The 21035-nt window shown below is 46.8% G+C and overlaps 1 protein-coding gene and 1 long non-coding RNA gene across 5 annotated transcripts in view; both read right to left on the bottom strand.

Annotated features, from left to right (window-relative positions):
• Positions 1 to 686: 686 nt before the first annotated feature.
• On the bottom strand, positions 687 to 17990 carry LOC119442171 (uncharacterized). The gene is made up of 5 exons (XR_007465671.1): positions 17968 to 17990; positions 12778 to 12882; positions 11877 to 12111; positions 9772 to 9964; positions 687 to 1110 (listed from the first exon to the last, which is right to left on the bottom strand). It is a non-coding gene; the product is annotated as an uncharacterized LOC119442171 (long non-coding RNA).
• A 4-nt stretch (positions 17991 to 17994) lies between these two features.
• The window catches only part of LOC119442167 (collagen alpha-1(III) chain-like), an 81969-nt gene continuing 78928 nt past the window's right edge, over positions 17995 to 21035 (bottom strand). For 2 of the 4 annotated variants that reach the window (XM_037706928.2, XM_037706930.2), the window contains exons 17-19: positions 19933 to 20025; positions 18754 to 18839; positions 17995 to 18024 (exon numbers count right to left, since the gene is read on the bottom strand). In XM_037706928.2, coding sequence (XP_037562856.1) covers positions 19975 to 20025 — 51 coding nt within the window. In that variant the 3' untranslated portion in view covers positions 17995 to 18024; positions 18754 to 18839; positions 19933 to 19974. Of the gene's footprint in view, positions 18025 to 18753; positions 18840 to 19932; positions 20026 to 21035 lie in introns of those variants that run through there. The other 2 variants (XM_037706929.2, XM_049661930.1) reach the window with 2 other exon arrangements.

Genomic DNA, 21035 nt, shown 5'->3' with positions numbered 1-21035 from the left:
TCAAGTGGACCCCACAGTTATAAATCAGCAAATGGATGCAGTAACAGTATAGACATGCATGCATGTCAACAGCTGCGAGAGGTAACCCACAGTTGGGGTGGGATTAGCCTTCGGTAGGTTGGTTCTCAACAGTTGTGCAGGACTTCACAATGCCACATTAGGTAGGTGTGGGAGTAAAAATTCAGGAATGTGAGCAAGGAAGCAGAATTTTATTGTTAGAAATGTTTGACATGTGGAAATGTTTGAAATGTGTGGTAGACTATAGATTAGGCATGCTGAGAGTACCAAATTTTCAATGCCGGATGCATGACTCACACCAATGGTCCCTCCCAGACTTGTAGGAGCTTTTACCCTCATCCTTAATGCTGTCTTTCCTGCTTATGCAACAAAGCAAAACAACGTAATTGAAGAAAAATGCAATAACAGAGATATGTGCTACAATGCAGATCATGTATATTGATTGATTCACTGAAGATCGATCAAACAGACTTAATGCCCCAAAAAGAAAACTTGGGCCGTCCCAGATGCCATATTGTAGAGCTCCACAATAATTTTGACTAATTGGGGTTCCTTAACATGAACCTAAGTTCAATCAATTGATCTTGCATTCCACCTTCATCAGAATTTGGTCACCATGGCTGCACAGAGGCAAAATATAAAAATGAACACTCCAAACACCAGCGGTGATTTTGACATTTTTAATGCTTCTCCAGACAGGGCAACAATGATGAGAGGGATGAAATGCGGGTAGAGAACAAAGTGAAAGATGAAACGTAAAGAACGCAAAAGCAGCACCAAGGAGCTTAATAAGACTGATTGAAGAATGTACCCTCTCCACCACGGCTCTATCCACTTATGCTCGACTGTGAAGGCACAGAAAAAAGGAAAACAGAGCAAAGAAGGGCCAATTGTTCAGCAATTGTCAGTGAGACCAATTAATACATGGTGGAAACAAAGTGGAAACTGCAGAAATAGCGCCTGGGAAGAAGGGGAGGGGCAGGTTTAACATGCGAGCTGCACCTGGGTACGAGATTGGTAGAGTTGCAGGCTGCGCTTGTACAACTGCAAATCCACATTCGTAGCTGGCTCCGTGGAACTTGGCTCATACACCTGCAGTCATGTAAAGAATAGACAGTTTTAGTTAAGCGTTTTTATGCTCCGCTTAGCTGCTGAGCAGAGCGGAAGCACGAATGCGCATGCGCTCTCCGCTTAGCCGCAAGCGGGCTAGCGGAGCGAGAATCACGGTCCGCTTACAAGCTGCCTAAGCAGAGCGGGGAGCGTTGCTGCCGTCTTTCACTAGCGAGGGTGGGCGATGCACGCGCCCTCTCTCGCGCGTGCAACGAAGCACCTTGCATCGATGCACCAGTCGTGCGAGCGCGAATAACTTGTGTAATACATCTCCAACTTGTTCTTTAAGGAAATAAAGTGAAACGCACAGCTAACAAAAACGTCGCCTGCGCATTGGCGTCACAAAGGATTGGATTGGATTCAAAATGCAACCTCGCTGGCTATCACTTGGGGTTCACCAAGTCGAAGCTTCATTTTCCACTCGATAAAATGCACCGGTAACGCATTACAAGCACCCGTCTAGATACTTCATGAACAATTAAGTTATATATATTCGTTGTACTTTGTAAAAGTGACAAACGTTTTTAAAAATTTTGTTTCACTACGCTGAATTTGGACCAGAGGGCGCTGCAACTACGAAAGGTCCACTCCGCTACGCTATACGCATAAACTAAAACGCGGGAAAATTGCCCCGCCGCTCCGCTGTGGCTTAGTGGGGAGCAACTCTGAGCGGAGCGGACCGTAAAAGACGCTCAACTAAAACACTCTAATAATGTCAATACGGTTGTGCACAGGTTTTCAAGAATATGCCTCGTGAATATTTAAAGTACTCACACATATTTTTGTATTTGTATATAAATTCTACCACAGGCTTGCCACACATAAAAGCATGATTACTGGCAAGTATTAAGGTTGAGAAACATCGGATATTTTAATTTGGTACTAAAGTTGTCTGAATATTATCGTGATGTAATGACACAGAGCAAAATTTGAAGAAGCCATGTAGCATTAAGGCTAGGTATGATGGCATTCCTTATTAAAAAAAAAAAATGCGCAGGTCAAACGCCTGTGCCGGAACCATGAGAATGTGAAACTTTCGAGATGCTTGGGTGGACTTCATTGCCTGGTGCTGATGCCTGACGTTTGCTGCATAGTGCTGATGTTCTCTTTCGGCTTTCCGCTTCTTTGGAGGTCTGCCTAGGTATCTCTTGTGGTCTCGTCTCACCACTACTCGGATTTGTACCATAAGATTGCCCATAAACACGTGAGCACACTGCTTGGCATGATTGATGCGTTCATGCTCGAGTCTATTGTGTTTGACAGCGCTTTGCACGATAAATGCATTGTGTGTGTTGTACTGTGAGCGCTATGCTCAAGAGATGCCAGACAACCACTGCCAAGCAAAGCTGGCAGAGTATCTAAAAAAAGCTTCGCTGTAATGAGATTGAGTACTGCACGTGTTTATTCAGGCTGTGCTTGTATGTGGCAGTCACAGGGATTACAGAAATGGACCAAGCCAGCGTTTGTATCATGGCTTCATGATTGCACCTACACCCACCTCCCCAGTACAGAAACCAAACTGATTCAGAGATAGAAATTGGTACATTTTCTAAGGTTTAGAGGATTTAGACCTTAATTTTTTTTGCAAAAAAATGATGAGTTGAAAATGAAAGTCAGTGCTCTTTTTAAAGACTTCAAAAAATCATGCCAAGATATTTTTGAGGAAGTCAGAAGAGTGTGCATATATATATATAGCAGTTTTAGAATGTAACCATTCTATCGCTTATTACCATTTTTGGTTAAATACAAAACTTTGCGGAACAGCACTTTTAAAGGTGCTAGCTATACGGGAATTAAACTGCCCGCTCCCTGACAAAATTCGCCTCCGTTAGTCCTAGGCCCTTCCTACCCCAAAGTCTGGCATCACTGGCCTACTGTTGTGGCGACGCAAGAAAGTCGTTCTTACGGAGTTCGTCCTCGTTGCTCGTCTTCTCCCGGCGGGGATCTCGTTGGGCCTTTCTTAATGTCGGTGCCTCCGTCGACTGTCGTATAGTCGTTGCTGCCTTGCGGTCGGTCCTTCAACTCGCTCTTCTCAGGAGCCTGGATAACCCGGTCGCTGCTGACGTGGCAGGGAGTGGTGACGGGTTAGGCCTAGCGACGTCCTCGGCCGCTACTTCCGTCTCGCTCCTTTCCCGAGTGCCGACGTGGCGTTCCGGGGATCATCGAGCGTGCCGTCTGCCTTGGAAGAGGGGTCCTTTCTGGGGTGCCCGGTCCTGCCGTGAGAGGCTGCAGCCGGTCCAGGAGCCTCACTCGAACTTGCCGAGGTCGACGGCCACACCATGGACGGCCAACGTCACGGACTCGGCCAGACCCCCAAGACATTAAATTGATGCAATAAGTCGTGTCGAGACTAGCCAAACTACTGTGAGTTTTCGCATAATTATCTTCTATGACCAGTCATTTAATTTCACTTGTGAGGTACAATGAAGTGCATCATTACTGTTATCAGTTGCATGCAGTAAAACTCAAATGTGCAAATAATGTAAAAGTGAAGTTATGTATCAGGATGACAGGTGTAAGGAGAAACACACAGGGCTGTGTAAAAACTTGAGCCAATCTCCGCACTAAAAGTTTGGTCATCTCGTTATTCATACTTCCCGTTACTGCAAGTCTTTGGAGAGGCTTTCAAGAGCCCCTGTTCAGGTCATAGGAGTGGTTTTGCTGTTGTCCTATATAAAGTTTTTAACCACTGCAGTATGTTCAGCCTGCTTCGTGGTAATATAGAAATTAACCTTTCAATATGACCACATCAAAATTCAAACTGATATTATTGCAGATGAAGTCTAGGCTGTAACAAGCATTACAATTAAGAGGCACGGCTTCCACTTTCAACATATGGCATACAAGTGCTTGATATTTATTCTGCTAGATACTAGTACATTGATGGAGTAGACATTTGGTTAAGGCACTGGTGTTTCAAACTGGAGGTCTTGTGTTCAAACACTGTGGTCACCAGGAATGTTTTCTCTCTATATATTCAAAGCAGGTCATGTGACCACCTCCATTATGCCCACTTAACAATTCACATCACAGTAAACACTGCAAAGCATCCCTTCCTGTCTTCAATGGTGCACATACTACAGTTAAACCTGCTTATAACGAATTCCTGGATATAACGAAGTTTTTCTATTCCCCGCCGTTACTCCATAGAAGCACATGTATTTGAGACCTCTACGTAACGAAGTGGCAGTGGGAGACCCCCTCGATATAACAAATTTTCCCCTCCGACAACCTAGAGATTTCGCCCCAAATTTTTGTCATTTTTGCGCGAGCAGCAACCGGAAGCACCTTCTCCGCCGCGACGGAATGCGAAGTGAGCGCACGTGTGCGACACGGGCTTGCATCGCTCGACCCGGTGATCTTGCCGCCGCGGGCGTGACCTTTCCCCCTCTTGTCATTCAAACCTGATCCTGCCGCTTGCTGCAGCTGGCCTAGCCCGCCAAGCCGGCACTCTCTCCTTTTCCAGTTGATGTTGCCGACGCGCTGGTACATGCTGTGACACATCACACTCGATGAGTGCGGACACGCGCTGTCAAACGCTGGTGGCGTGTGGAAGCGCCGCTGGAGAAGTGAGCGAAGTGACCTTCGTGATGTGTGATACGCTATTGTCTATCGCTTCAACGCAAACTGAGCGCCGAGAACACACAGCACGCACAAAGCTACGAGCCGCCGACGCATCTATACTGATATAGGCACCGGGCGCGGGATGAATTTGGACCGGTGGCGCCTTTATGCGGCGGCGCCGCGAATGTAATGGCATGTGGCGGCCGGGGCCGCGCGCAGCAGGCGCTGCCGTGTGAAACCAAGTCTGATCAAACATGTTACGTTTTTAGGTGCACCAACAGTTACTGAAACATGACTGAAGCTGGTTAGGCCATTCAATTCAATCGTTGTTCATCGCGGCATCGCGTTTTTCAGGCGGAAAGTCGTATATGTGCGGTTGTGTCGCCAGCGGTTTTTTGCACTGACTGTGGGACGCCCAAACTGATGCATTGTGTTTATAGTGAAAGCGAGAAACCTTCGTTAACGCATTATGACTGCATTTGGTCTCACGGCGCTCACATGTGGAGCGAAAAAGAAAAAAAAAAAAAAAAAAAAAAAAAAAAAACGGCGGCAGCCGCGCGCTGCCAGTGCTTCAATCACTGGGCACTGTACATTTTGGACCCTGATTTGGTATGGTCTAGTTGTTCTAACGTTAATAAAAGAGCCGTTCATACGCAAGAGCTTCGTCTCCCACTTGCCTGTCTTCGCCTCCGCAGTTGTAACGGCTCCGGAGTGCGGGCACTGAAGGCGAACACTCAGATTTGTAGTCATTTTTGCCGTCTTATCAGTGTATCAGTCTTCCTTTAATGTACATTTTCCTTTCTAGCAATTCCCAACTCTGGTTGCGCCCGGCACATGACTGTGCTGTGCATCGACGGCGAACGCCAACGCAAGTGGCGTGTTCACACTCACCACCACCGACGGCTACCGTCGCGCTAAGCTATATAAAATGAGCCATGATTGAAGCTTGGGCTAGTTTATAAGCAATAAGAATGGGTAATCGTTTGCAAAGATAAAAGAACTACAACGGACAGAGAACGGGAACTTACTGACACATGTGCGATCGGCAAAGCAGCTCAAGAAACAGAATAAGGAAGACGTATGTCTCCTTTCTTCTTTTCTGTCCATAATATTTGTGTTCTTCGCCTATTTACATGATTAAATACGCAAGAATGTTAACGCGCACAGCAAAATAACATCTGCAATATAAGTGCTGGAGATCCACGTCTTGGCTTGCCGCGGAGCTCCGTTCGCGTGGTGCATTTGCATCACAATTTGCGCTCGTTTTCTGCTTTATATACTACTTGATTCCACGAATGTGATCTGCCTCGTACAAGTGACGACCTTTCTCAAAAGCAGACACCTGAAAATGCGTTTTCCGGTGCGTCAGCCCCTAAAACCCGCAGTGCCAAATCATGGAAGCACCGAGTGCCTTCGTTTCGTCGTTTGCTTCACATGCCAGTGCTCCGACAGCTGCCGCTCGCGGCGCTGTTCCCCAGCATGTCGCCGGCGTGCCGCTGGCGCCTTACAACGGCCGCCCGGTGCCTATAGACTCTGCCCCAATGCAGATCGCATTCAAGATACGGCCCGCGCGACCGCGCGCCTCCGCGCAGTATGCAGTTGATGCCAGAGTACAGTACAGCGCCGCCCCGCTATCCCTCCCCCCTCGCTCCCTCGCCGGTGCCCCGAGCGCAATGGAAGAAGGCGCGCTTCCTCCCTGCTTTTTTTTGCGCGCCCGAGATTTAGACGCGGTCGTCGGCTCCCCTCGCACGTTTTCAATCGCACATAGAGCATACAGCGCGCGGCGACTGCGTTATCGTCCTTGGACCTTATACGGAATATCTATGAGCCAAAACCAATTTTAGGGCCACAACGCGTCATAGACACCATCTTTATATAGCAAATACGGATCTCAAGGGCCATACTTTTGCTGGCGGAAACCGAAATACGTCATAGTTGTCGCCCCCCGGCACTTTGGGCAGCCAATGCCATCGTCAAGCTACCAAGCCAAGCGACATGAAAAGTCAAAATGGCTGCTCGGGCCGGCGCGGGGTGGCAGTTCACAACGTATGATGCGGGAACGGTCCCACAGTTGCGACGCAACAGCGGGGTTACCATTGCATGGGTTTATGGGAGCTGTGCCGGGACGGCCGAAAAACAACGTAACAGCCGGGAAAACCCAGCCCTGGGAACGTAACAGCAGGGCTCTACGTAACACTATATGACGCTACGACGCCATCGTGACGCTCGCTCTTCGAATCCGATGCCTCGCGCTTGTGCGAACGACGCGCGTCCATTGCATCCGGTACCTGGTGTGACATTCCCAAGGATGAGTGCCTCGACGAAAATGGAAAGACGATTGCGGCATTACAATTAAGGGCGCTTAGATCGAGTAAATACGGGTAAGTGTTTCTTTTTCGAATTTTCGTGCCGGAACTGCATATAAAGAAAATCCTCTTTTAACGAAGTTTTTTCGGGAATTTGTCAATTTCGTGATATCCAGGTTTAACTGTAAATACAAGTCTACCACTTCATTTCAATAGTGGCAGCATCTAGCACGTCTACAATGCCTTTCAGACGAGTGTTCACATTGCATCCACAAATAAACTAATTATATTTGAGGTTAACCTGTTCAGAAAGTGCAGTTAGTGCTTATCAGTGGCTGACTGACTGACTGACTTCGCGAAAACTGCTCCGGGGCACAGACAACTGCCCTCCTGCCTGCTGTTATTGAATCCATAGCTCTTTCCAATTTACAGTGAGGTGTAAGCAGATGCATGCCCCAGATGGAAGAGAAGCTCTTTATTGGAAGGCAGAGATGTTTGATGGCATGCAAATGACCCCTGACATGCTACTCTCTATAGGGAGGAGGAACATAATTAAAAGATTCCAGAGGAAGAGTGGAAAAAGGGAAAAATATTCTTCTAATGTATGAGTAACCCTGATAAGGACATTTATCTGTGAGAGAATGGTAGAAAATTCAGGCCCTTCTACATCACCAAGTGAACTTTAGCTAAAGCTTTCTGAGAAGGCCAATTTCTGAAGCGTAATGAACAATGAATCCAAGGCCCACCATTGGGGCCTCTTCGATTTTCCACTTCTGAGAACCTACGGGCTGCCAGAGCCAGCCCAAAGTGCCTTCATTTTTCTCGGGTGTGCTTCGCTCCGCTGCACGATTGCACTTCCGCTGGGCGTTCGTTTCATTCTGGCTGGATGGTTCTGGCTACCCGCGGGCTGCCAGAACCAGCCAGGACGATTTTCGTCTAGCTGCTCTCTGGAAGTTCTCTGGCTAGCAGACGACAAAAGAGGTGATGATTTGCTTGCCGCCATCTTTGTGGGGACTTCGGCAGATTGCAAAGGGGTGGTGCTTGACTTTTACCTTGCTCAGCCAACTAGCTACGGTCACCTTCGGATTTCATTACTTCTAGCGTATCTTCTAAGGACCCTAACGCATCGTTCTGCCTTGTGAGGCGGTGCGAGAGGAGGGGTGCGCGAACCATTTGAAGCTTTTTTTGGGGTGTGTCCCCGTGAAGGCTTCTTCCCAGATATGAACAACGTGCGGGCTCTCATGCGTGCATATTATATCGGCATTGTGTTCCATGCAAGTTGTAGACACTCATTCCCACACATTGCGGTGACTTTACAGTTAATTTTCTCTGGTGGTATCCCTTTTCACATAGCTTCACATATGCGGGATTAGTCCCTTTTCTGTATTAGCGAGGGTGTAGCAGCTAACCAGTGTTTGCTCCGTCTCTCCGTCGTATAGATTAGAACCCCGTGATACATTTCTCAAGAGACCGCTTATAAATGTGTAACAGCCGGGGAAAAGTAAACTGTGCAAAAGGCCACCAGTTGCCACAGATATGTCAGAAACAGCTCCGAATGGTTGCCAGTACAGTTATTAGGTGTTTCAGCGCTCATACTGCGACTGAGGCAGATGCTGAGTGCCTGAATAATTAAGGGACATGTACAATGTTTCGCGAAAGTGGCCCCTTTCAACTCCTAATATGCTCGACTACAACATTTTGCTTATGCTTCACCACATAACACGGCTCCAATGTGGGAAAGCTGACTTAAAGAATCAGCGATTATGCTACACATATAAGACCCTTGCTGGCTACAAAATAAATGTAATGCTGCACTCAGTGGATCTGGCCCAGTGTACGTGGTTCCCGGTAGGCTTTAACTGATGAAAATTTTACTTCGGGTGCTTTACCGACTACTCTGTGCACATGTGCAGCCCCTTGCTTATACAACTTTGGCCGCTTATTGCAAACTTTGGTCGCTTACTGCAGACTTCGGTGCTTATTGCATTTTATGCGTATAAGACGTACCTGATATCCTGCATTTTCATGTCTTGTCAAATGATGAACCAACTCATCAATGTCGCCATTGGTCAACATGATCGTTGCAAGCAGGCATCCTCGAGCGACTTTTTCGGGTGTACAATCACTTGCTTGTGATTTCGCGACTTGGCATGGGACGCATCACAGGCTGTTAGTTGCGCTGTGCAAAGTGAGGTGCACCAGTGCGCGTCCTGTGCCGTGTCGCAATAAAATCTCACGAAATTTATTGTACCCCTGAATGCAACTAACTATATATATTTTCAAGTTGGCAACGCATAAACGGGCCGACTACGCTGAGTGCGTGCAAGCCTCACCGGCTGCTGCCGTGCTGATAGCATGTTAACGTTTATCCTGCGGCCAGCTGTTCCGGCGTTGGATTTTTCAAACTTCAGGCAGTTTCGGGTTGTCTTGGGATTCCAACCCACGTGACTTTCTATCAGGACCGGAACTAGCTGGCTGCTGTCTGGCTGCCAGCGGGCTGCCAGAGCTCCGAAAATCGACGAGGCTCATTGTTTTGAAGGGCAGGGCATAGAACCTAAGATTCCACATAATGTCAGTGGAGCGTGACAAATTATGTACATTTTGTCGCTGAGGCAAAATCTCTTGTCACGATAAGCAGGAAATTCAAGTAATGCATTTTCCACGGTCTTTAAACTAGAAATAGTTATCCGCGGTTTGCCCTACACAACAAAGGTAACAGTTTCTGAGTGCTATGTTCAGGACATAGATGGCGTGCACAGTCTGACAAGCCCACCTTGCAGAGTGCCCGGCGCACATGAGATCCCGGCGTGCTGAGAGGGCGCGGCAGTAGCGTCCGCATGACTCCAGTGCCAGGTTCTGTTGCCTCCGTGCCGCCACAGCAGCCGCGTGAAAGCCTGCCGTCAGGTTCTCCAGCTGGAAATCTCCGTCCTTCTGTGCTGCTCCATTCCCTGCTCCTGCTCCTTCATCTGCAAAGGGCACGAACATGCATACCAGGAATGATCATGCTTTTTCGCACAGTAAATAGAATGCTGTATAGACCTCTATTCCACACGTTCCACCAGGACAGTCATCATCATCATCATCATCAGCCTATATTTATGTCCACTGCAGGATGAAGGCCTCTCCCTGCGATCTCCAATTACCCCTGTCTTGCGCTAGCGTATTCCAACTTGCGCCGCGAATTTCCTAACCTCATCATCCCACCTGACTTTCTGCCGTCGACTGCGCTTCCCTTCTCTTGGTATCCATTCTGTAACCCTAATGGTCCACCGGTTATCCATCCTACGCATTACATGGCCTGCCCAGCTCCATTTCTTCCGCTTAATGTCAACTAGAATATCGGCTATCCCCATTTGTTCTCTGATCCACACCGCTCTCTTCCTGTCTCTTAACGTTACTCCTAAGATTTTTCGTTCCATCGCTCTTTGTGTGGTCCTTAACTTGTTCTCGAGCTTCTTGTTAACCTCCAAGTTTCTGCCCCATATGTTAGCACCGGTAGAATACAATGATTGTACACTTTTCTTTTCAACGACAGTGGTAAGCTCCCAGTCAGGATTTGGCAATGCCTGCCGTATGCACTCCAACCCAATTTTATTCTTCTGTAAATTTCTTTCTCATGATCAGGGTCCCCTGTGAGTAATTGACCTAGATAAACATATTCCTTTACAGACTCTAGAGGCTGACTGGCGATCCTGAATTCTTGTTCCCTTGCCAGGCTATTGAACATTATCTTTGTCTTCTGCATATTCATCTTCAACCCAATTCTTGCACTTTCTCGATGAAGGTCCTCAATCATTTGTTGTAATTCCTCTCCATTGTTGCTCAATAGGACAATGTCATCAATGTCAATAGGACAGTAGCAGTGCGCTAATACCAAGATCCACTCTGACCTCCTTGAAGAGCGCATCTCTCAACAAAAAATTGGACAGAAACCATCGAGGATGATGCTCAAAGTCAAGCGACAGCTTCCTGGTAGGCCTGCTGAGATATGCTCCTGGGGACACCTACTGGTTAGCCCCATGGGATAATAAGGCACATGGGTGCTGTGGCATTGCACAGCCCCCAGAATCAGCCCGTCGTACATTAAAACCTTGTGAGGACACATATCATGCACTGCTATGTATCATGATCAGTCCACCAGGTTACCACCATTGATTAATAAAGTCTCCTGGATTGGCCCACTTTACTCAGCCAAAAAGCCATCCATGCAGAGCGAAGGAATCTAACACTAGAAGTAATGCAATCCGAAGGTTACCATAGCCAGTTGGCTGAGCGAGGTAAACCGTCCAGAAAGCCACTCCCCCCCCCCCCCCCCAAATAACAGAAGAGGAAAAAAAGGGGGGGGGGGGGGAGCTTGGGTTAAAAATGTGTCTGCCCTACCAAGGACTAGCGTGCTCTGCTCCCCCCACCATTTCCCAAATCCAGGACAAAAAGCTCATAAAATTTGGATGACCATGCACAGCAGAAACAAAAGTTTTAAGTAGACAGGCCTCATCACCTTCAATCTTTATCCAATTTGACCAGCACTGACCCCTGCCAATGTGCTTTGGTACTAAGCAATCCCAAGTCAGGTTTCAAGAGAGGTTCTCAAATACACACAGGCCTTGTCACCTTCAATCCTTATCCAACTTGACCAGGACTGACCCGCGATTTTTCGGTCTCGAAGACCCGTGTTCCCCTTAAGTACTAAGCAACACCAAGTCAGGTTTTAAAACTAGTGAAATTTTAAATTTCATAACTCTTGTTCAAATCTCACCATCGGAGATATAATTTTTTATTGAAGAGGCCCTACACTAGGCGACATGGGAACCTGCCTAACCCAAGTACCTGGTAAGAAGCACAGAATGCTTAGTGTCAAAACAGATCTGAAGGGCTCACCTTGCTCATCTGGTTCCTTCTTGTCGCTGGCCAGCTCCTTCTGGCAGAACGACTACCTGCTGAGCAAGCTCTTCACCAGCCAGGTCTCGCGAGATGCCAATGCGTGCCAGCACACGAGCTCCCGAATAGCGTTCGCGAGCAGAGCCACGCTTCTCGCTCGCGGTGCCCTCCTTGGGCCGGCTGGTTTCCTTCACCAAGATTGACCAGTCAATGTCCAGCACGTCTGAGATGGCCGCTGCACGCAACAAACGCAGAAGGTTTTGGAGGGAAACAAGCTTCTTCGCTGCTGCTGCTGCTACCCTGCTTAATGGTGTAACAGCTTGTACTGAACACAATTCTCAAAGACAATAACAGTGCAAACACACACAGGATGCCTAAGAATGAACACCAACCTACTAACCCACTTTTATGCACTACTACAATAAGAAAGGACAAAGCTAATCTTCCACCATTAGACATCTGTGTAATGTGTCAATATGACTAAGTTTGTCAAATCAAGACAGCTGACACATGGATGGCAAATCCTTATTGTGAAAGTGAGAGATTTCAGTTTCACATCCTGAAAACGCTGTAGGTGTGGAAGAATGCATGAAGATTTGAATTCAAATGTTCTAGGAAGTTCTTCCGTGGTCTCTTATGATTCAACGATAAGAAATTAGATACACTCCTTCACTTGCTCCAGCAAAAGCGCTACTCTAGTGGCTATGGTAGTAAATGTGTTTGACTCCATCATGCCACTTAATGAGCTGGCAGTGCACTATATTCATGGCTTGCAACTTGGGCTTTTCTGCTAATAGGCATTTTGATGGTGTGCACAAATGCTGCGCTCTTTTTAACGCTTCCTCCCAACATACGTAAACCAGAACCAAAACCACAGTACAGACATCAAATGAACACTCACGTTCAGGCTCAGGAGCTGGTTCCTTCTCCTGAGATTCATCAATGAGGGCCTCCAGTTCATCATCGCTGATAGGATCAAACTCATCTTCCAAGGTGGTGACACCTTCTGCAGAGAGATGGCTAAAATAAGTGCTCAGCTGTGGACCTACCTAGTGCCAGGGCAAACCAGGACAACTTGAAAAAGCAGCAGAAGTGGGCAAGTGTCATTCTACTGCAGTAGCAAAACAGCCTTCTGCACCAAGCTAGTTGCAGCTACTGCAATTCTCAGCACACATAATCCTCGAACACGTTTAACATTTACTTAATCCTAGCACAACCTTGATTGTAACGTGCATATGATTTTGATGGCTACAAAAAAGTTAAATACAGTCGAGTCCCGCTACAACGAAATTCACGGGACACGCGAAAAATTTTGCTGTGGAGGAACTTCGTTGACGCGAAATTAGTATGTATATACGTGTGCCAAATGGAAAAGCCGCGAACGAAACCGAAACCATCGTCCGGGAAATCTTCGCGATGGCGTGGGGCAAAGGTTGATACGCACGAAGGCGGTCAATAAAGTGTCAACTTCACGAGAGAATGCATTTCGCGCCGCTGTTACAGCCTTTTTCGTACATTGCGGCCGATGCCTAACTCAACGCGCGTGCCCGGCCGATCGCGATAGAAGCACTCATTTTTCGGCACATGCACCATCGCAATGAAGCAGTTTGGATTAAAACAATTTCATTGCATGTTTATGAGAAAGTCGGCTAACTGGGCAAGCTTGCACTTACCGTAAGTTTTATTTCCCGAAGTCGGTCAGCCTGGATTTCGTACACTTCACGGCAAGCAAAGGCGTTACGCAAGCCTCATAGTCCGTTAAAAGAGCGATCTCAATGTCATTGTTGTGGGCTCTTTAACATTTAAGATGAGGTCAAAAGGATTCATTACCATTACTTTCAAAGCAGTTGCCGGAGTCAAGAGTGTCTAGCGCGTGGTCATTTTCCCCAGACGACGAGACGTTGGCATGATGTTGACAACAGCGGCTGTGGCGCGGCCGCCGTATCTTGAAAGCAATCTGCGCCGTGCACAAAGTGCGCACCCGCGCGCTCCTCATCTTCAAAGCGATCTGCGATGTGGCCAAAGTGCAACTAGTGCTGGTAGAGTTGTGTGCGCTGTGCTTTTGACGTTTAGTTCGCATTGAAGCGAGAGACAGCACGGAGGTCAATTCGCTCGCTGCTATTGCCGCACCTCCTCTCACTCCAGCATGGTGACACTGAGTTTCTGGGGTCATCGAGCAAGATTGTTCATGTTTACCTGTGCACGCGTGACACTGTGCTAGGTATTTAGTTAGTAAGCGAATGTTTACAAGTTTATATGGCCGATAAAACTACGATCCTTAGTTTGTATAGCTGTCTACTATAATCTGCTATCGCAATCGATGCTTCGCATTCGGCGAAACTGCGAAATTTTTTCCTTCTGCTTTCTGCCTCGGCGATCATATGTGCCTTCTCCTCGAGAGAGAGAAATTTAGCTTCTTCGTTGGCGTAGCCATTTCAACGGACACACACCACAGAAAACGGCAGTGATTGTGGTGATCCCATGCAGTCTCGCGCAGGCGCGTGATGACCACGCGTGGCTATGGATTGCAGTGGCATAAATCGATACTTTGAATTTGATTTCGTTCGCGAAAACCACGTTCAAGTGGACATACGATCGTCACAGCTTTCAAAGGGCCTTCTAATTTGACAACTCGGCAGTTCTAATTTCAATTCAGTCCCAGTTTCATTCTCAAAAAGTTCGTTGAAGCGGAAATACTGAATAAAGCACCTTCGTTATGGAGATACATTTTGTATTATTTTCTATGGGCAGCTGACGGGGAATTGGAAATCTTCGTTGCGGCGGAAATTTCATTGTAGCGGCATTCGTTGTAGGGGATTCGACTCTACGACTTCCTCTATTGTCACGCCCTTTGATATGCCTGAGGAATTTCTGTCGTTTCTGCTTGTACAACTTGTGGTGGACTTTAGCAGAAAATCACAAGCATTGGTGAGAGGTATTTGCCACATGGAACTTCTTGTGTCATTGCTTCAATGACCTCCCCCATCCCCTTCCAAAAGAGAGAAAAATTGCGGTTGATCCCTCTTCTTAGGAATCTGTAGAACACGAAAGTGAAACGTGTCTTCACAGAAGCTGTTGCATGGCTTCGAGAACTCACGGTCTGCTGCAGCAAAAGGCACACGATCTGGGGGCCGTTGGCCGTATTGCGGTTTGCTTGGCGTGCGGCGTCCTGTTGGCGAGCGCCATCCTGCTGGCGAGTGGTTTCAGTGAAGGTGCGAGCATTGTGGTCCTGCTCCGTAGTGGCTATGGCAGCCAGTCGAGCTGCGACGCTTTCAGCTACAAGAATGCCAGTGGCAGAGTTCGCACCGTGCACAAACGCACGAAGGCGTTCTGCTTCACGCTGGCATGTCTCTCGCTGGAGCGAAGCGAGATTCCCGGTGGCGTCGTTGCCTTTCTGTGCCGCTTAGCGCAGCAGTTGTCTTAGGTGGTGCCATTGCAAGCGAAGCAGTAGGCGATGCACTGCTGATGCATGTTGAAGCCGCAATCCATAGGCAACGAGGCGCCACAGCTAATCCGACGCGAAGCCAAACCATGTGCGGTAGCTGCCTACACGAGGCCACAGACTCTGGCGCTGTAATCATTCAGCCACGATGGGAATGATGGGAAGTACATGGATATGTCCGATGTTTGTGCTTGGGATTTAGACATTCTTGTGGCTTAGCTTATTGTGCTTTATATGCCTTCATTGTCGTAAATTTCAGAGCAATCTATACTTTTCGAAATGTAGAAGACGTTGCGAAACCGCACAATCGCTACTAATTACAATGGTTCAGCTTGTCGGGGTAGCCAAATCGAAATGCACTAAGCCTCTCAATGCATTTCTGCTTGTACAACTTGTGGTGGACTTTAGCAAACAAATCACAAGCATTGGTTGAGAGGTGTTTGCTACATGGAACTTGTGTCATTGCTTCAATGACCTCAACATGCATCAGCAGTGCATCGCCTACTGCTTTGCTTGCGATGGCACCACCTAAGACAACTGCTGTGCTAAGTGGCACAGAAAGGCAATGCCACTGCCGGGCGAATGTCGCTTTGCTCTGGCGAGAAACATGCCAGCGTGAAGCAGAACGCCTTCGTGCGTTCGTGGCGCATGGTACGAACTCTGCCACTGGCATTCCTGTAGCTGAGCGCGTCGCAGCTCTACCGGGTTGCCCGTGCTAATTCCATAAGGGCATTTTATCTCGCTTGTCGGTGCATGCGTCTGTGGCGTAATGGTTTCAATATCGGGCTTCTCTGCTAGAGGTCCTGTGTCGAATGCTGCCAGGACAATGTTAATAATTATTTATATGAAACTCTATGCACGAGGCCACACTTTCTTTATTCTATGGCTACACTTCGTTGGAGCCTCCGCTACGCTGTGACCACTGAAGCGCTACCTATCGGCGCTCGTTAGTGTCGTGATGCAGTACTTTGCTTCACCGCTCATAGATGGTGGCACCGGAGCCGACGTCACATCCGTTACCATCCGTTGGAGGAAATCAGTTGTGAAACCCGGCATAAAACACTTTCGTGCCAGCAAAAAAAAAAAAAAGTGTGAGTGTTAATTTCTTTTGCAAATGAGGGGGAGGGGACCATGGCTAGGCCACCCAACAGGCCAAATAGAAACAGTCGTGGACACTAATGCTGTAGTGAGCGCTTTGCTATCGTCAATGCATCTACAGTGCGCATCATAGCGGTGTGCATGGCTCGATTTGCAAAAACGTACGGATGAAATGCTCCGGAGCCAGGCTTGATGCCAATAATGAGCTGTGGCTCCACGGAAGCTTGCATTTATCCTCAATTTTAATGACCACGTCATATTACGTAAATTCCTTGCAAAAAATGTAACTAAGAAACACATTTGTTTTGATTTTTCTCATACTCGCATTCACTCCACCTCACCGGCACTCACACTCACATCAGCCGGCACTCACTGGTATTTGCTCATGCTCACATCTTGGGGGGGGAGGGGGGGGGTATTCTATAAGACTCCACCTAGTGGACAGTCCACTAGGTGGACTCTTACAGAATAACCCCCCCCCCCCCCCCTGCTTACACCCTGTGTCGCTCAATAATGCTCATTTCACACCTGTGAAAGGAGTGTAGAGCAAGTATGAGTCAGTGTACTGGTGAGTGAGTATGCTGACCTATGGAGTTAAGTATGAGGATGAAAGAAATATAAGCGCAGTGGGCTCATACATAGACAACACTGACAAAAAGGCATCTAATTACATTGCAGCACTCACCACATAGTGTGTCTACAAAACTTATTGAGGCGTCAAGCAGGACCGTCAGGCAGGACCATCCCCAGAAATTTTTTAGGGGTGGACAAAATGCTTAGTTACACACGCAACTGAGCCCCCCCCCCCCCCCCCCCCCCCCCCCGACCTTTTTTTTTTCTTTTCAATACGACCATTCTACCATTTTCAATTGTACATTTATCCATGTTGCATTTTGCACACATTATTGAAATAGAGGTGAGCCAGGGACGCATCCTAATACGATCGCCACACTTCGCTGGGACAAAATGTACAAAATGACTGTCAAAATGTACGCGACACATGGGCTAGTCGATTCAAATATGTGGTAGCCAATCAAAGCATATTCGGAGTCCACGTGGGAGCAGTAATAAGCCACGATGCAAATTTTTCCACTTTTTGTTCGCTTCTTCTGCTTTTTATTTTTGCACGGCACAATATGGCAGTGTGGCTATCTGAAGCTCCGACTTTTCCTCTTTGCAATGGCTCCAAAAAGGCGGTGTTGCATCACTGAAAAGATGTGCCCTCTACGGTGCAATGGCAACTTCTGACGCCCGATTTTTGTCTACAGCGCATTGGAACAGTTATTTTCTCAACTTATACATAACTTTTTTTTCTAATGGTTCCCCACGTGATAGAAAAACACGAGTATTGCAGAGAGGGAGGGGGGGGGGGAGGAGGGAGACAGAAATTTTGACCAAATCAGCTAATCTAATTGCAAAGTATCCCCTCAAAGTAGTGGGCGGTACACCAGAGCGGTGGGCAGCACCGAGGAGAGAACCCTGGTGGCATCAGGAAATTTTTGCATGTATGCTAGTAAACACATTTACACTGCATTCAGCTTGGCTACATACCTCCATGTACTGAACGTGGAGACCGTCAGACTGATGGGCACTGCATCCACTTCAATGCTGAAATAAAGGAGTAAAGAAGACTAAGAAAGAAGAGACGGTGCTTTTCAATGTTGACAATAATTTAATATTTCAGAAAAATTGCAGGAGGTAAAGTAGCAGCTTCTGAGGAATTTAACATATCTTCTCTATTGAGGCTTGTGCTTTTGATATGATTAAAAAGGCAGGCTTTTGATTTGAAATGAATTGCAGGTGCCATAACGCCATGCAGCTCTATTCAGTTTAAATCCTTAAGCATGTATGAAGGGACAGGGCCACAGACAGGCAACTCTGAATTAAATGCTTTAGTCAGATTTGACTATTCTATGTATTACACATATTAATGAACGGCGGGTATGTCTGCAGAATAAACAAAGCAGCAAATCCTACCCCATCTTTACTAATGAAGGTACAGTTGTATAGAAGCAAGCAAACATCGAGTTCGTATATGACAACCACTGCCATAGAAATATATGCAGAGGCCAGTCATGTCTGCACACACAGTACCGAAATTTCCATTTTATGGATAATGACGATTCCAAGAAGTTTTTGCCAGCAAGTGTTTTTCAGATTTACCAGATATGCACAAACGCTTAGAACCCTAACAATAAATTTGGCGCAAGCAGTATCTAAAGCTTTCTGTACAATAGGAATTGACAAATCAAAGCCTGGTAAATGAATAACTAAGCATTAATTTGTTTTTTGAAGTACTTTTTGCAACTCTGCCAAATTTCAAAGTGGGTAACTTACAGATTAGGGTCTCCAGCTTCTTCTGGCTTGTCTCGACTGGCAGTGTCCATATGAGCATCAGATAACGCATCCTTTTTGTCGAGGTCCTGCAGCGGGTGGAAAAGAAAGCAACATTCATAAAAAGTAGATAGGCAAAGACTAAGATCAAGTTGCACAGACATTATTTGCCAGATAATCTTGCAACATCAAGGAACCTCAAGGGACCCTTGGAATCTCACCGATGCTGGCTGCAATCTTTCTTCGCTGGATCCCGGCTCAGAACAAACGCACGCGGACAAATGGGCATCATAAGCTTGCAATAATATTTCCGGTATGATAGACCACTACAAACAGTTTGGGAATTCATTCAGACGAGAAGCCGACGCACACAGCTGACACGACTCTGCCCAGTTTGAAGTGCGCGCGGCCATGTTTTCCGTCGGCGGGGTAACTGCCCGTCCGGCTGCTCATTACGTCAGTCTAGAGTGCATGCCCATTGGTGGAGGCCCGTGTGCATCATCTTTGAGAAGCGAATTCCACTGCCTTCTAAAGATGTATCTGACTAAAGGCTGAAAAATTGTTCTTTCCATAGCTGACTTGCTTCATTTGATGGAAAAGGGCTGATTACCAGTGGATAGAGCTAAGGGCCAAACTTCTCTTTCTTGAATTTCGCACTGAAACCTCACCGCTGGTGCGCAAGCGTGGTGTTTGAAATTTGAAAGTATTTCCTTGTATTCTGGTCATAATGGTGCAATAAATGTTCTCAAAATTTACTAGTTATGCATCTTGGTTTTTCCAGAATGCAATACAGTTTTTCTTTGCCGATAAACGACTAACTAGAGTCAAGCAGGCACTGTAAAAAATACTGTCATGGCAAGCAGGTGCGCTTTTTGTGTGTTTTTCTGGCTTCCCAAGCATCTAGAAGAATGAATTGTTGGGCTAGTTGGTCTTGCATTCCCGACGAGGAAAATTTGCGCAAACAAAAAGACAATGTACACAGGAAGAAACGCTTGACAAGCGCTTGTCTGTATTTTCATCCCGCGTGCATTTTTGTTGCACTAATTCTCTCTCGTTACCAAGCATCCTCTCCCAAGAAGAGTGGCCACTTTGCTTTGCAAAAGTGTCAATCTGCTGATACACTTGCACTTATTACACGCCTTTAGTATCTCTTTCACGCAGAGCAACTTGCAAGATGCTCACCGCTGCCTGCTCGCCCCTTGTGAGATGTCATCATCGTCGTCATCACTCCAGTCCTGTAAGTGTCTGCAGGACCAGCTTTTGCTTCCTGTCCTTCTGAAAAACGCAAGTACTTCCCACATCACAAAGCTTGCAAATGGTATCAGACACATAGCTTCTTAAAGGGACCAACAACCAATTTTCAAGAGCTGCTTTTTGGTTCATCGCTGACTTACCTAGACATGCAGTGGTCATTCAAGACAAAAAAAGAAAAGCGTGAAAATGTTTATGCAGTTTCCCAATAATACACTACCCGGGTGTTCAGTGTTCTTTGAAGTCTTTAAAGGCGGCATTACCCCTTAAACAGGACTCGAGCTTGGAAATGTGGCATATTCTCGGCCCATGCAAAGCACCATCGTGCGTTATGCGCCACGAAAGCGCTCGTAACATTCTTGTGGGCCACAAACCTTAACGAAACTTTGTAAATGGTGTACTATGCATGTGTGTGGACTGTATGTACTGCTAAATTTTATCGCTGTATATATCATAATCATCACCCAGCACCTGGAGTAGCATATCAGGCGAAAAGCCGGGTAACATCTCCAGCATCACATTAAAGCATGTTTCTCTCTCTACCCAGGTAGTTTCAGTGCACAGAAACTGGAATACTATTTACTGAGAGTTATGGTAGTGACCACAGTGAAACATGGAAGCAAAAGAAAGCAGTTTCTATAATCATTAAATTCGGGATAGTCATTGTCAGCAAATTTAACAGACCTCTCAAATAATGTACATGCCAATGCGTAGAGACATTTTTCTTTTCCAAGGTTTCTAGCAATTTTTACCGAAGATATTTAATGCTTTTCAAGAACATTGAAAGCCCTATCGAAGCATTCTGAATGAGTAAAGCAATGTATGTTTGGACGCTCAAAAACAAAACATTCTCGACTACAACTAGAAACAAGAAAAGAAACCTAGATGGTCAAAAATACCGTATTTTCTTGCATATAACCCGCACCAAGAATTGGAAAAAAATGCTTAAAAAGTGGGGGTACGGGTTATCTACGAAGATTCGTGAAGGGAGGGGGGTGGGGGTCGGCTTCAAGGCAACGCGCGGCCTGCCGTGC

Source organism: Dermacentor silvarum, chromosome 2 (genome assembly GCF_013339745.2).
Source record: "Dermacentor silvarum isolate Dsil-2018 chromosome 2, BIME_Dsil_1.4, whole genome shotgun sequence".
In the NCBI taxonomy this organism is placed as follows: Eukaryota; Metazoa; Arthropoda; class Arachnida; order Ixodida; family Ixodidae; genus Dermacentor; species Dermacentor silvarum.
The sequence above is the reverse complement of the archived record's forward strand: the minus strand, read 5'-3'. Positions and strand labels throughout refer to the sequence as shown.